This window comes from Bufo gargarizans, chromosome 2 (genome assembly GCF_014858855.1).
Source record: "Bufo gargarizans isolate SCDJY-AF-19 chromosome 2, ASM1485885v1, whole genome shotgun sequence".
Lineage (NCBI taxonomy): Eukaryota > Metazoa > Chordata > Amphibia > Anura > Bufonidae > Bufo > Bufo gargarizans.
This window is the reverse complement of record NC_058081.1, coordinates 213,378,576-213,391,931: the sequence shown is the minus strand read 5'-3', so window position 1 is coordinate 213,391,931 and position 13,356 is coordinate 213,378,576. Positions and strand designations below refer to the sequence as shown.

The following is a 13,356-nucleotide window of genomic DNA, read 5'->3' as shown; positions in this document are numbered from 1 at the left end:
GCTTTATATATAAGTGGTACATTGTTTCAATTGCAGGGATTTGCAAGAGGAGCTAATTGAATCTGAAGATACAATGAAAGTCGAGATAGAAAACTGTATCAGGTAAATACAAAGTTTGAAGTAAAATAAATGTTGTCATAAAATGTGTCACAACATTTTGTGAAAGTTAACATATATTAATCGACAAGCAAAATAATGCAACCAGATAGAAATGTTGGATTGCTGCAGAACTCTGCATGCAGCTATGTCTCAGGCAAATACGTAAATGATTACAAGTGCGGTCTGATTAGACACTGCTTCCCCACTGCCCTATAAAAAGGCTTACTTTTGGGTAGTGTACCTCTTGGGGACAGATCATTGACTGCTAGACATGCCTCTAAGATGCACTTGAAGACAATTTTCCAGACAGACTTTGAAAGGGTGCTCATCGTTGGACTGATATAGTTGTTTCAATGAATTGTCCGCCATCTAGGCTGTTCTGACCTAGCTGTTAGGAGTTGTTGGGGGCAGTGGTTACGCTAGAGCCAGGGGCGTAACTACCCTAGCGACAGATCAGATGACTGCTATGGGGCCCAGGGCCCAGTCTTAGTTGGGATTATCTCCTCCTCTACTGGAGGTGAAAACTTGGTCAGGACTCTACCTTCTAAAGGAACAACTTCTAGCAATGGACCAACGGTCATTGAAAAGGGTTTAGGCAGAAATCCTTCTGCCCTGTGTGGGGGCCTGGTTTGATCCTTGCTATGGGGCCCTTACTTCTCTATGTACACCACTGGCTAGAGCACACACACACAGAGAACAGGCTCTGGGCAGCACAGACAGACTAGCAGTAACGAGGATTGTTTGATCAAGCAGCTCCCACAGTTTTGTTGTTCACCATCCAGACACTGTTGGCATCTTCACTTACATATGTCATTATTACATTCACAAACGTAAAGTTGCATTTGATTTCAACAACTGCTTCTTGGTTTGTTATTTTTGGCCAATTAATATATATATATTTTTAAGTGTATTTGTTTTATTGTTGTAAGTAAGTTGAAAACCACTTTAAAACTTGAAACTGAACTCGGCTTCGGTACTGAGGTACCAGTGAAGTCAATTACCGAAATTCTTCAACAAAGTCACTTGCGACTTCATAACTAACTTCGGCTCATCGGAGCCCATGCATTTTAATACTGTACGGAGACGGATCTGCGTACAATATTATTCAGAAGCAATATCAGAAAATATTATTTTACTGAAAAAGTAGTAGATGCGAGGAGCAAAGGTCCAGCAGATCTGGTTGGAAAATCAACAGTAAATTAATTTAAACAGGCCTTGGATAAACATACGGTATATCTACGCTAATAGAAAAATAAAAATAAATAATGGCAGACTAATTGGTCCAGGTGGTCCAGCCATCAATCATCCATGTTTCTAAAGTGCCCAGATATATTGCAGCAGGTGCTCGTGAATGCTTCAGTTCCTTTAGGCAGTATTATATCATTTGTAAGAACAGTAATTTATGCTCCAGAGATGCTGCAAAGACAGGAAGTTGCAGACATAGTAAACCATTTTGGAAACTTTTGGCCACCTACTGTACCTGCATACATACTGTAAATACACTATACTGTTGGTCTTGGCTTGAGCATTAAGAAAACATATATCATTGTTCTGTTTTAGAATCTAAGGAAATTAGATTAAATATTTTTTATTCTGATATACTAAGCTTGTATTTAAACTCCTGCATCCTCTTCAATCTCAGTTTCCGTAGCGGTTCCCTACCAAGGAGAAAGTGATGGCACATCTAGTGAAATTAGTAATACAATAAATGTACAGTAATTATACAATAAATATAGATAACTGTTCCATAATTTACCTTAATGGTACAACAAGCAAACACTGGGACCTTAAGAATTAACTGATCTCACTTTTGGGTGCATGCATGAATCCTTCTGATTTAGTAGTAACTGTAACAGTTTTCGCCTCCCTACATCTACTAGTCTTATGCATGTTACTTCTTGGTTTAATAAACAACTAGAAAAGCACTCAACATGATAACAAATTTTTTAAAATGTATTTTTAGTCACTTTTATAGCGCATATTCTGCAGCACTCTACGGGCAGTAATATCACTTTTGTCCCCAACGGAGTTCACAAGTTCCCTATCAGTATGTCTTTGGAGTGTGGGAGGAAGCCAAAGTACCCAAGGGAAACCCACACAAGCATGCAGAGAACATACAAACTACATGCAGTTGATGTCCTTGGTTGGTGCTGCTAAACACTGAGCCACTGTGCTGCCCAAATGAGCTATGTGAATTAGATATAGTGAAATATATATAAAATATGGTAAGAGTTAGTTTGAAGCTGTCTCCTGGTTGGGTTATACAGTAGTTACTCACTGAAGAAAGCATTTCACAGCAAGTGACCACCTCCTGGGCACTTGTGGGAGAGGCACTTGGTGAAATAAAGCTTAATTTCCCCAGTCCTACTTATAATAAGAGCTGACATAAAGGTAGGATTATCCAACGTGTCATGACCCTACCTAGTTCTGTAAGCAGTTTTGAAGGATCAAAAGTAATAACAGACGACCTTTATAGAATGAACTCAGATGACAAGCAAAAGATAAAGTAATTTGTAATACAATTTGCTTTTATTGTAGATATATTGATGCCATTCCACAGGAAGATTTCCTCAGTATAGATCCATACAAATTTCAAAGGGCAACTAACCAGTATTTATTTACCAAGTTCTGCGAGAAGTGGGAAAATGGGAAGAGAAAGCCTGAAAAAGCATCTTTCAAAGACCTGACAAACCCTGAGGAGGTAGGATTTTACAATAAGTATCATTATAATGTGCCCTTAAAATCATTGATAATATATGAACTTGTATAAATATAATAACAATATCATACATGAGTGTAGTGGTACTCTGGGTAAGGGAGCACATGCACCAGGTTAGCCATATACATTTCTGCGACTCTTCCAGTCATCAGAATGGGGCCTACAGAAATCCATGCACATGCTACAGAAACCACCTCGTCCACATGCAATATATGGAACTGATTTTCAGTCATAGAAATATCGCCTGCTCAGAGGGTCTGTTGTTATGTTCTACCTGGCAACATACAAGCCTTTTTAAGTACAGAATATTCAGAATTCTAGTTTTTAGAAAGTTGAATCATAAAAATAACACTGCTGTGGTAATTTAGTGACAGCAAGGTGGCTTAAAGGAGGCCATTTATTAAGACTGGTGGCGGTGCGCTGGCATTATGTACGGGTGCTGGCCTCTACATAACTTTGGCAGAGCTACCGCTGCTTCTAAGTCCATGCCAGCTTCCTTGGGAGATTGGGAAAAATGTTAACTTTTTATTTTACCACAAGGCTGCAACATAAAATTTGAAAGTGAAAGGGCCTGTATTGAGTCTTACTTGCTTACTGAACTTGTCTGTGGTTAATTTACACTGCCTGTCCTGCATTCGCTGTAGCATTGTTTCGATAAGCTTCTGCAAGTCACAAGATTTATTTCCATCCAGTGTTGCATTCATTTTTCACCAAGATCTTGCATTGGTGATGGTAGAGTCTGACCGCTGTTTAAAGCCTTTTCCAGCACATCCGAAAGATTCTCAATGGGGTTAAGGTCTGGACTGAAAATGATGTCTCATGCTCCCTGAACCACTCTTTCACAATTTGATGAATCCTGGCATTGTCATCTTGGAATATGCCCGTGCAAAAAAAAATCCATTGATGGAATAACCTGGTCAATCAGTATGTTATGTCCAGGTAGTCAGCTGAACTCATTCTTGGAGCACATACTGTTGCTGAACCTAGACCTGACCAACTGCACCAACCCCAGATCATAGCACTGCCCCCACAGGCTTGTACAGTAGGCACTAGGCATGATGGGTGCATTACTTCATCTGCCTCTCTTCTTACCCTGATGTGCCCATCACTCTGGAACAGGGTAAATCTTGACTCATCAGACCACATGACCTTCTTCCATTTCTCCAGAGTACAATCTTTATGCTCCCTAGCAAATTGAAAAATTGAAGCCTTTTTTTCTGGTTTGCCTCACAGATTAGTGGTTTTCTTACGGCTACACAGCTGTTCAGTCCCAATCCCTTGAGTTCCCTTCGCATTGTGCGTGTGGAAATGCTCTTACTTTCACTATTAAACATAGCCCTGAGTTCTACTGTTGTTTTTCTTCGATTTGATTTCACCAAACGTTTAAGTGATCTCCGATCACAATCATTCAGGATTTTTTGCAGTAGTGGAGAAATGAAAAATGCAGCAGCACTCACCAGTGTGATGAAAATCAAGCGGGTACTTTATTCCAACAGGCAGGGGGCAGACAATTCTAGACACGCATGAGAAGAACGACGGCCGCTTCGCGCTAGCAAGCGCTTCCTCAGGCTCTGCGTCAGCGCATGTGTTGCACGTCACTCTTTTATAGCAGCACCAATGATCGTCAGCTGATCTTTGAGAGAGTTAGAGAACATTTTAATTCTGTGAAAACTGGTAAAGGCTGCCCCGGGTTCATAGAACATGTAAGGAACACACATGGAGGCAGAACTGATTGTATTTCCTTCATGGGGCTTGAGACTGTGCCTACCTCTCTGCAGGGGGGAGACAGACACAGTCTCCTCCTGCAGAGGGAAGCGAGGTGGATCCTGCGCACCCAGGCTCTGGGTGAACTGGGTTTAAATGACAGGAACGATTTAAGTTCCTTTCTGTAATTATACATTGTTGCAAACACTGATTATTTGTGTCACTATATTATATTGCCTGTTATTTGTTGGTTTTTTGATTGCTTGTTTTGATATATTTATACTGACCTTTAACCACTTCAACCCCGCTAGCTGAAACCCCCTTAATGACCAGGCCACTTTTTACACTTCTGCACTACACTACTTTTACCGTTTATTGCTCGGTCATGCAACTTACCACCCAAATGAATTTGACCTCCTTTTCTTCTCACTAATAGAGCTTTCATTTGGTGGTATTTCATTGCTGCTGACATTTTTACTTTTTTTGTTATCAATTGAAATTTAATGATTTTTTTTGCAAAAAAATGAAATTTTTCACTTTCAGCTGTAAAATTTTGCAAAAAAAACGACATCCATATATACATTTGTCGCTAAATTTATTGTTCTACATGTCTTTGATAAAAAAAAAATGTTTGGGCAAAAAAAAAATGGTTTGGGTACAACTATGGTACAAAAATGTGAATTTCCTCTTTTTGAAGCAGCTCTGACTTTCTGAGCACCTGTCATGTTTCCTGAGGTTCTACAATGCCCAGACAGTAGAAAACCCCCACAAATGACCCCATTTCGGAAAGTAGACACCCTAAGGTATTCGCTGATGGGCATAGTGAGTTCATAGAACTTTTTATTTTTTGTCACAAGTTAGCGGAAAATGATGATTTTTTTTTTTTTCTTACAAAGTCTCATATTCCACTAACTTGCGACAAAAAATAAAAAATTCTTGGAACTCGCCATGCCCCTCAAGGAATACCTTGGGGTGTCTTCTTTCCAAAATGGGGTCACTTGTGGCGTAGTTATACTGCCCTGGCAATTTAGGGGCCCATATGTGTGAGAAGTAGTTTTCAATCAAAATCTGTAAAAAATGCCTGGTGAAATCCGAAAGGTGCACTTTGGAATGTGGGTCCCTTTGCCCACCTAGGCTGCAAAAAAGTGTCACACATCTGGTATCGCCGTACTCAGGAGAAGTTGGGGAATGTGTTTTGGGATGTCATTTTACATATACCCATGCTGGGTGAGAGAAATATCTTGGCAAAAGACAACTTTTCCAATTTTTTTTATACAAAGTTGGCATTTGACCAAGATATTTATCTCACCCAGCATGGGTATATGTAAAATGACACCCCAAAACACATTGCCCTACTTCTCCTGATTACGGCGATACCACATGTGTGACACTTTTTTGCAGCCAAGGTGGGCAAAGGGGCACATATTCCAAAGTGCACCTTTCGGATTTCTCAGGCCATTTTTTACACATTTTGATTGCAAAGTACTTCTCACACATTTGGGCCCCTAAATTGCCAGGGCAGTATAACTACACCGCAAGTGACCCCATTTTGGAAAGAAGACACCCCAAGGTATTCCGTGAGGGGCATGGGGAGTTCCTAGAATTTTTTATTTTTTGTCACAAGTTAGTGGAATATGAGACTTTGTAAGAAGAAAAGAAATGAAAAAAAAATCATCATTTTCCGCTAACTTGTGACAGAAAATAAAAAATTCTAGGAACTCGCCATGCCCCTCACGGAATACCTTGGGGTGTCTTCTTTCCAAAATGGGGTCACTTGTGGGGTAGCTATACTGCCCTGGCATTCTAGGGGCCCTAATGTGTGGTAAGTAGTTTGAAATCGAAATGTGTAAAAAATGACCTGTGAAATCCTAAAGGTGCTCTTTGGAATGTGTGCCCCTTTGCCCACCTAGGCGGCAAAAAAGTGTCACACATGTGGTATCGCCGTACTCAGGAGAAGTTGGGGAATGTGTTTTGGGGTGTCATTTTACATATACCCATGCTGGGTGAGAGAAATATCTTGGCAAAAGACAACTTTTCCCATTTTTTTTTATACAAAGTTGGCATTTGACCAAGATATTTATCTCACCCAGCATGGGTATATGTAAAATGACACCCCAAAACACATTGCCCAACTTCTCCTGAGTACGGCGATACCAGATGTGTGACACTTTTTTGCAGCCTAGGTGATCAATGACAGGGTGGTGATCACCCCAAGTTAGCGGAATTTTTTTTGTTTTTGTTTAAATACCCCACATGTGACCCCATTTTGGAAAGAAGACACCCCAAGGTATTTAATGAAGGGCATGGCGAGTTCATAGAATTTTTTTTTGGGCACAAGTTAGCGGAAATAGTTTTTTTTTTTTTTTCTCACAAAGTCTCCCTTTCCGCTAACTTGGGACAAAAATTTCAATCTTTCATGGACTCAATATGCCCCTCACGGAATACCTTGGGGTGTCTTCTTTCCGAAATGGGGTCACATGTGGGGTATTTATACTGCCCTGGCATTTTAAGGGCCCTAAAGCGTGAGAAGAAGTCTGGAATATAAATGTCTAAAAAATGTTACGCATTTGGATTCCGTGAGGGGTATGTGCGATTTTATTTTTTGACACAAGTTAGTGGAATATGAGACTTAGTAAGAAAAAACAAAAACAAAAACAAAAAAATTTCCGCTAACTTGGGGTGATCACCCCCCTGTCATTGATCACCCCCCTGTCATTGATCACCCCCCTGTCAGGCTCCATTCAGACGTCTGTATGATTTTTACGGATCCACGGATACATGGATCGGATCCGCAAAACGCATCCGGACGTCTGAATGGAGCCTTACAGGGGGGTGATCAATGACAGGGGGTGATCAGGGAATCTATATGGGTGATCACCCGCCTGTCATTGATCACCCCCCTGTAAGGCTGCATTCAGACGTCCGTATGCGTTTTGCGGATCCGATCCATGTATCCGTGGATCCGTAAAAATCATACGGACATCTGAATGGAGCCTTACAGGGGGGTGATCAATGACAGGGGGTGATCAGGGAATCTATATGGGTGATCACCCGCCTGTCATTGATCACCCCCCTGTAAGGCTCCATTCAGACGTCCGTATTTGTGTTTTGCGGATCCGATCCATGTATCCGTGGATCCGTAAAAATCATACGGACGTCTGAATGGAGCCTTACAGGGGGTGATCAATGACAGGGGGGTGATTAATGACAGGGGGTGATCAGGGAATCTATATGGGGGATCACCCACCTGTCATTGATCACCCCCCTGTAAGGCTCCATTCAGACGTCCGTATGTGTTTTGCGGATCTGATCCATCTATCCGTGTGGATCCGTAAAAATCATACGGACGTCTGAACGGAGCCTGACAGGGGGGTGATCAATGACAGGGGGGTGATCAGGGAGTCTATATGGGGTGATCATGGGTGATCAGGGGTTCATAAGGGGTTAATAAGTGATGGGGGGGGGGGTGTAGTGTAGTGTTTTGTGGTACTTTACACAGCTACCTGTGTCCTCTGGTGGTCGATCCAAACAAAAGGGACCACCAGAGGACCAGGTAGCAGGTATATTAGACGCTGTTATCAAAACAGCGTCTAATATACCTGTTAGGGGTTAAAAAAAATCGCATCTCCAGCCTGCCAGCGAACGATCGCCGCTGGCAGGCTGGAGATCCACTCGCTTACCTTCAGTTCCTGTGAACGCGCGTGCCTGTGTGCGCGCGTTCACAGGAAATCTCGGCTCTCGCGAGATGACGCGTATATGTGTCACTCTGCGCAGGGCTGCTGCCTCCGGACCGCACATCTGCGTTAGGCGGTCCGGAGGCAGTTAGTGAAGGCACAGCTGCTTTGTCAATTAGCACTGACGATCATTGGTGCCGCTATAAAAGGGTGACCCGCGACACATGCACTGACGCAGAGCCTGAGGAAGCGCTTGCTAGCGCGAAACGGCCGTCGCTCTTCTCATGCGTGTCTAGAATTGTCTGCACCCTGCCTGTTGGAATAAAGTACCCGCTTGATTTTTTATCACACTGGTGAGTGCCGCTGCATTTTTCATTTCTCCACTACTGCAATTATCAGAATCTCTCTGCTATCAGCAGCTGAGCACCACCGTCAGTGTGGAGTCTCTGAGCAGCCTGTTCCCTGCTGATTCAAGTTGGACTGTGTGTGTGACTGTGCCGTCCCTGTCTCTCTTTCTTGTTATATTAAGAATTTTTTTCCTGCCACATTTCTTCCTTGAATACGATGGGTCCCCACTATCCTTCTAGTTTTTAATAATGCGTTGGACAGTTCTTAACCCAATTTTAGTAGTTTCTGCAATCTCCTTAGATGTTTTCTCTGCTTGATGCATGGCAATGATTTGACCCTTCTCAAACAGACTAACATCTTTTCCGCGACCACGAGATGTGTCTTTCGACATGGTTGTTTAAGAAATGAGAAGCAACTCATTGCACCAGTTGGGGTTAAATAACTTGTTGCCAGCTGAAAGATAATCGCCCATGCAGTAATTATCCAATAGGAGGCTCATAACTATTTGCTAAGTTAAATCCAGGTGGCGACTTTTTTTTGTACAGGCATTGTATAACAGAAGAATATTTAACTGCCAACAATCTGAGCCTTACAAAAATTGGTTTCTGGAAGTAACTATTGTAAAGAGCATAATTTATTTGTCTACAGTCATATGGAAGATCAAAGAGTAGGCCAAGACAAATTCTTATAGGGAACACTGTCAGGGGGCTACTCTTACATTATGAAAAATATCTATAGGAAGTATCGTAGTCACAGGCGTTTGGTAACATCTCATAACATACAGCAGGGATAAGCAACCTCCAGCTCTCCAGCTCCTGTGAAACCACAACTATCACCATGCACACTTACTCTGGTATTCTTGTAACTACCATAAAAGTGAAAGGAGGATTCTTGGAGTTGTAGTTTTAGAACAGCTGGAATGTCAGAGGTTGCTGGTCCCTGCCATACTACTTTGTTTAACCACTTCAACCCAGCTAGCTGAAACCCCCTTAATGACCAGGCCACTTTTTACACTTCTGCACTACACTACTTTCACCGTTTATCGCTCAGTCATGCAACTTACCACCCAAATGAAATTTACCTCCTTTTCTTCTCACTAATAGAGCTTTCATTTGGTGGTATTTCATTGCTGCTGACATTTTTACTTTTTTGTTATTAATCGAAATGTAACGATTTTTTTGCAAAAAAATGACATTTTTCACTTTCAGCTGTAAAATTTTGCAAAAAAACCGACATCCATATATAAATTTTTCGCAAAATTTATTGTTCTACATGTCTTTGATAAAAAAAAAATGTTTGGGCAAAAAAAAAAATGGTTTGAGTAAAAGTTATAGCGTTTACAAACTATGGTACAAAAATGTGAATTTCCGCTTTTTGAAGCAGCTCTGACTTTCTGAGCACCTGTCATGTTTCCTGAGGTTCTACAATGCCCAAACAGTAGAAAAACCCCACAAATGACCCCATTTCAGAAAGTAGACACCCTAAGGTATTCGCTGATGGGCATAGTGAGTTCATAGAACTTTTTATTTTTTGTCACAAGTTAGCGGAAAATGATGATTTTTTTCTTTTCTTTTTTTTTCTTACAAAGTCTCATATTCCACTAACTTGCGACAAAAAATAAAAAATTTGAGGAACTCGCCATGCCCCTCACGGAATACCTTGGGGTGTCTTCTTTCCAAAATGGGGTCACTTGTGGCGTAGTTATACTGCCCTGGCAATTTAGGGGCCCAAATGTGTGAGAAGTACTTTGCAATCAAAATGTGTAAAAAATGGCCTGCGAAATCCGAAAGGTGCTCTTTGGAATATGCGCCCCTTTGCCCACCTTGGCTGCAAAAAAGTGTCACACATCTGGTATCGCCGTACTCAGGAGAAGTAGGGCAATGTGTTTTGGGGTGTCATTTTACATATACCCATGCTGGGTGAGAGAAATATCTTGGCAAAAGACAACTTTTCAATTTTATTTATACAAAGTTGGCATTTGACCAAGATATTTATCTCACCCAGCATGGGTATATGTAAAATGACACCCCAAAACAGATTCCCCAGCTTCTCCTGAGTACGGCGATACCAGATGTGTGACACTTTTTTGCAGCCAAGGTGGGCAAAGGGGCACATATTCCAAAGTGCACCTTTCGGATTTTGCAGGCCATTTTTTACAGATTTTGATTGCAAAGTACTTCTCACACATTTGGGCCCCTAAATTGCCAGGGCAGTATAACTACGCCACAAGTGACCCCATTTTGGAAAGAAGACACCCCAAGGTATTCCGTGAGGGGAATGGGGAGTTCCTAGAATTTTTTATTTTTTGTCACAAGTTAGTGGAATATGAGACTTTGTAAGAAAAAAAAAAAAATCATCATTTTCCGCTAACTTGTGACAGAAAATAAAAAATTCTAGGAACTCGCCATGCCCCTCACGGAATACCTTGGGGTGTCTTCTTTCCAAAATGGGGTCACTTGTGGGGTAGTTATACTGCCCTGGCATTCAAGGGGCCCTAATGTGTGGTAAGTAGTTTGAAATCAAAATGTGTAAAAAATGACCTGTGAAATCCTAAAGGGGCTCTTTGAAATGTGTGCCCCTTTGCCCACCTAGGCGGCAAAAAAGTGTCACACATGTGGTATCGCCGTACTCGGGAGAAGTTGGGGAATGTGTTTTGGGGTGTCATTTTACATATACCCATGCTGGGTGAGAGACATATCTTGGCAAAAGACAACTTTTCCCATTTTTTTATACAAAGTTGGCATTTGACCAAGATATTTATCTCACCCAGCATGGGTATATGTAAAATGACACCCCAAAACACATTGCCCAACTTCTCCTGAGTACGGCGATACCAGATGTGTGACACTTTTTTGCAGCCTAGATGCGCAAAGCGGCCCAAATTCCTTTTAGGAGGGCATTTTTAGACATTTGGATCCCAGACTTCTTCTCACGCTTTCGGGCCCCTAAAAAGCGAGGACAGTATAAATACCCCACATGTGACCCCATTTTGGAAAGAAGACACCCCATATAAATGTATATTAAATGAATATAAATGTCTAAAAAAATTTACGCATTTGGATTCCGTGAGGGGTATGGTGAGTTCATGTGAGATTTTATTTTTTGACACAAGTTAGTGGAATATGAGACTTAGTAAGAAAAAATAAAATAAAAAAATTTCCGCTAACTTGGGCCCAAAAAAAAGTCTGAATGGAGCCTTACAGGGGGGTGATCAATGACAGGGGGGAGATCAGGGAGTCTATATGGGGTGATCACCACCCTGTCATTGATCACCCCCCTGTCATTGATCACCCCCCTGTAAGGCTCCATTCAGACGTCCGTATGATTTTTACGGATCCACGGATACATGGATCGGATCCGCAAAACGCATACGGACGTCTGAATGGAGCCTTACAGGGGGGTGATCAATGACAGGGGGGGGTGATCAATGACAGGGGGCTGATCAGGAAGTCTATATGCGTGATCACCCCCTTGTCATTGATCATGCCCCTGTAAGGCTCCATTCAGACGTCCGTATGTGTTTTGCGGATCCGATCCATGCATCCGTGGATCTGTAAAAATCATACGGACGTCAGAATGGAGCCTTACAGGGAGGTGATCAATGACAGGGGGGTGATCAATGACAGGGGGTGATCAGGGAATCTATATGGGTGATCACCCGCCTGTCATTGATCACCCCCCTGTAAGGCTCCATTCAGACGTCCGTATGTGTTTTGCGGATCCGATCCATGTATCCGTGGATCCGTAAAAATCATACGGACATCTGAATGGAGCCTTACAGGGGGGTGATCAATGACAGGGGGTGATCAGGGAATCTATATGGGTGATCACCCGCCTGTCATTGATCACCCCCCTGTAAGGCTCCATTCAAACGTCCGTATGTGTTTTGCGGATCCGATCCATGTATCCGTGGATCCGTAAAAATCATACGGACATCTGAATGGAGCCTTACAGGGGGGTGATCAATGACAGGGGGTGATCAGGGAATCTATATGGGTGATCAACCGCCTGTCATTGATCACCCCCCTGTAAGGCTCCATTCAGATGTCCGTATGCGTTTTGCGGATCCGATCCATGTATCCGTGGATCCGTTAAAATCATACGGACGTCTGAACGGAGCCTGACAGGGGGGTGATCAATGACAGGGGGGTGATCAATGACAGGGGGGTGATCAGGGAGTCTATATGGGGTGATCATGGGTGATCAGGGGTTCATAAGGGGTTAATAAGCTACAGGGAGGGGGGTGTAGTGTAGTTTAGTGTTTTGTGGTACTTTACACAGCTCCCTGTATCCTCTGGTGGTCGATCCAAACAAAAAGGACCACCGGAGGACCAGGTAGAAGGTATATTAGACGCTGTTATCAAAACAGCGTCTAATATACCTGTTAGGGGTTAAAAAAAATCACATCTCCAGCCTGCCAGCGAACGATCGCCGCTGGCAGGCTGGAGATCCACTAGCTTACCTTCTGTTCCTGTGAGCGCGCGCGCCTGTGTGCGCGCGTTCACAGGAAATATCGGCCCTCGCGAGATGACGCGTATATGCGTCACTCTGCGCAGGGCTGCCGCCTCCGGACCGCACATCTGCGTTAGGCGGTCCGGAGGCGGTTAAAGGGGTATTCTTACCATAGCATTTGTGCTCAGAACCTTTTACTTTTTTTCACATATTGTTAAGTTGCGGCCTCGTGTTAACAATAAATAAATAAAGTTTTCCCCAATAAATCTGGACTCAATAGCGCACAATGAGAAAGTGAAAACAGATTTTGAGCAATATTTGCAAATTTATTAAAAAGGAAAAACTAAAATTTGACTTGGA

The 13,356-nt window shown here is 42.5% G+C and overlaps 1 protein-coding gene across 1 annotated transcript in view; it reads left to right on the top strand.

The window, feature by feature from the left end:
• Positions 1-13,356, top strand: part of LOC122925785 (protein phosphatase 1 regulatory inhibitor subunit PPP1R7 homolog) — a 75,231-nt gene that overhangs the window by 36,524 nt on the left and 25,351 nt on the right. Inside the window, exons 8-9 of the mRNA XM_044277137.1 lie at positions 37-102; positions 2,638-2,800. Of these exons, the coding sequence (XP_044133072.1) occupies positions 37-102; positions 2,638-2,800 (229 nt within the window). The remainder of the gene's footprint in view (positions 1-36; positions 103-2,637; positions 2,801-13,356) is intronic.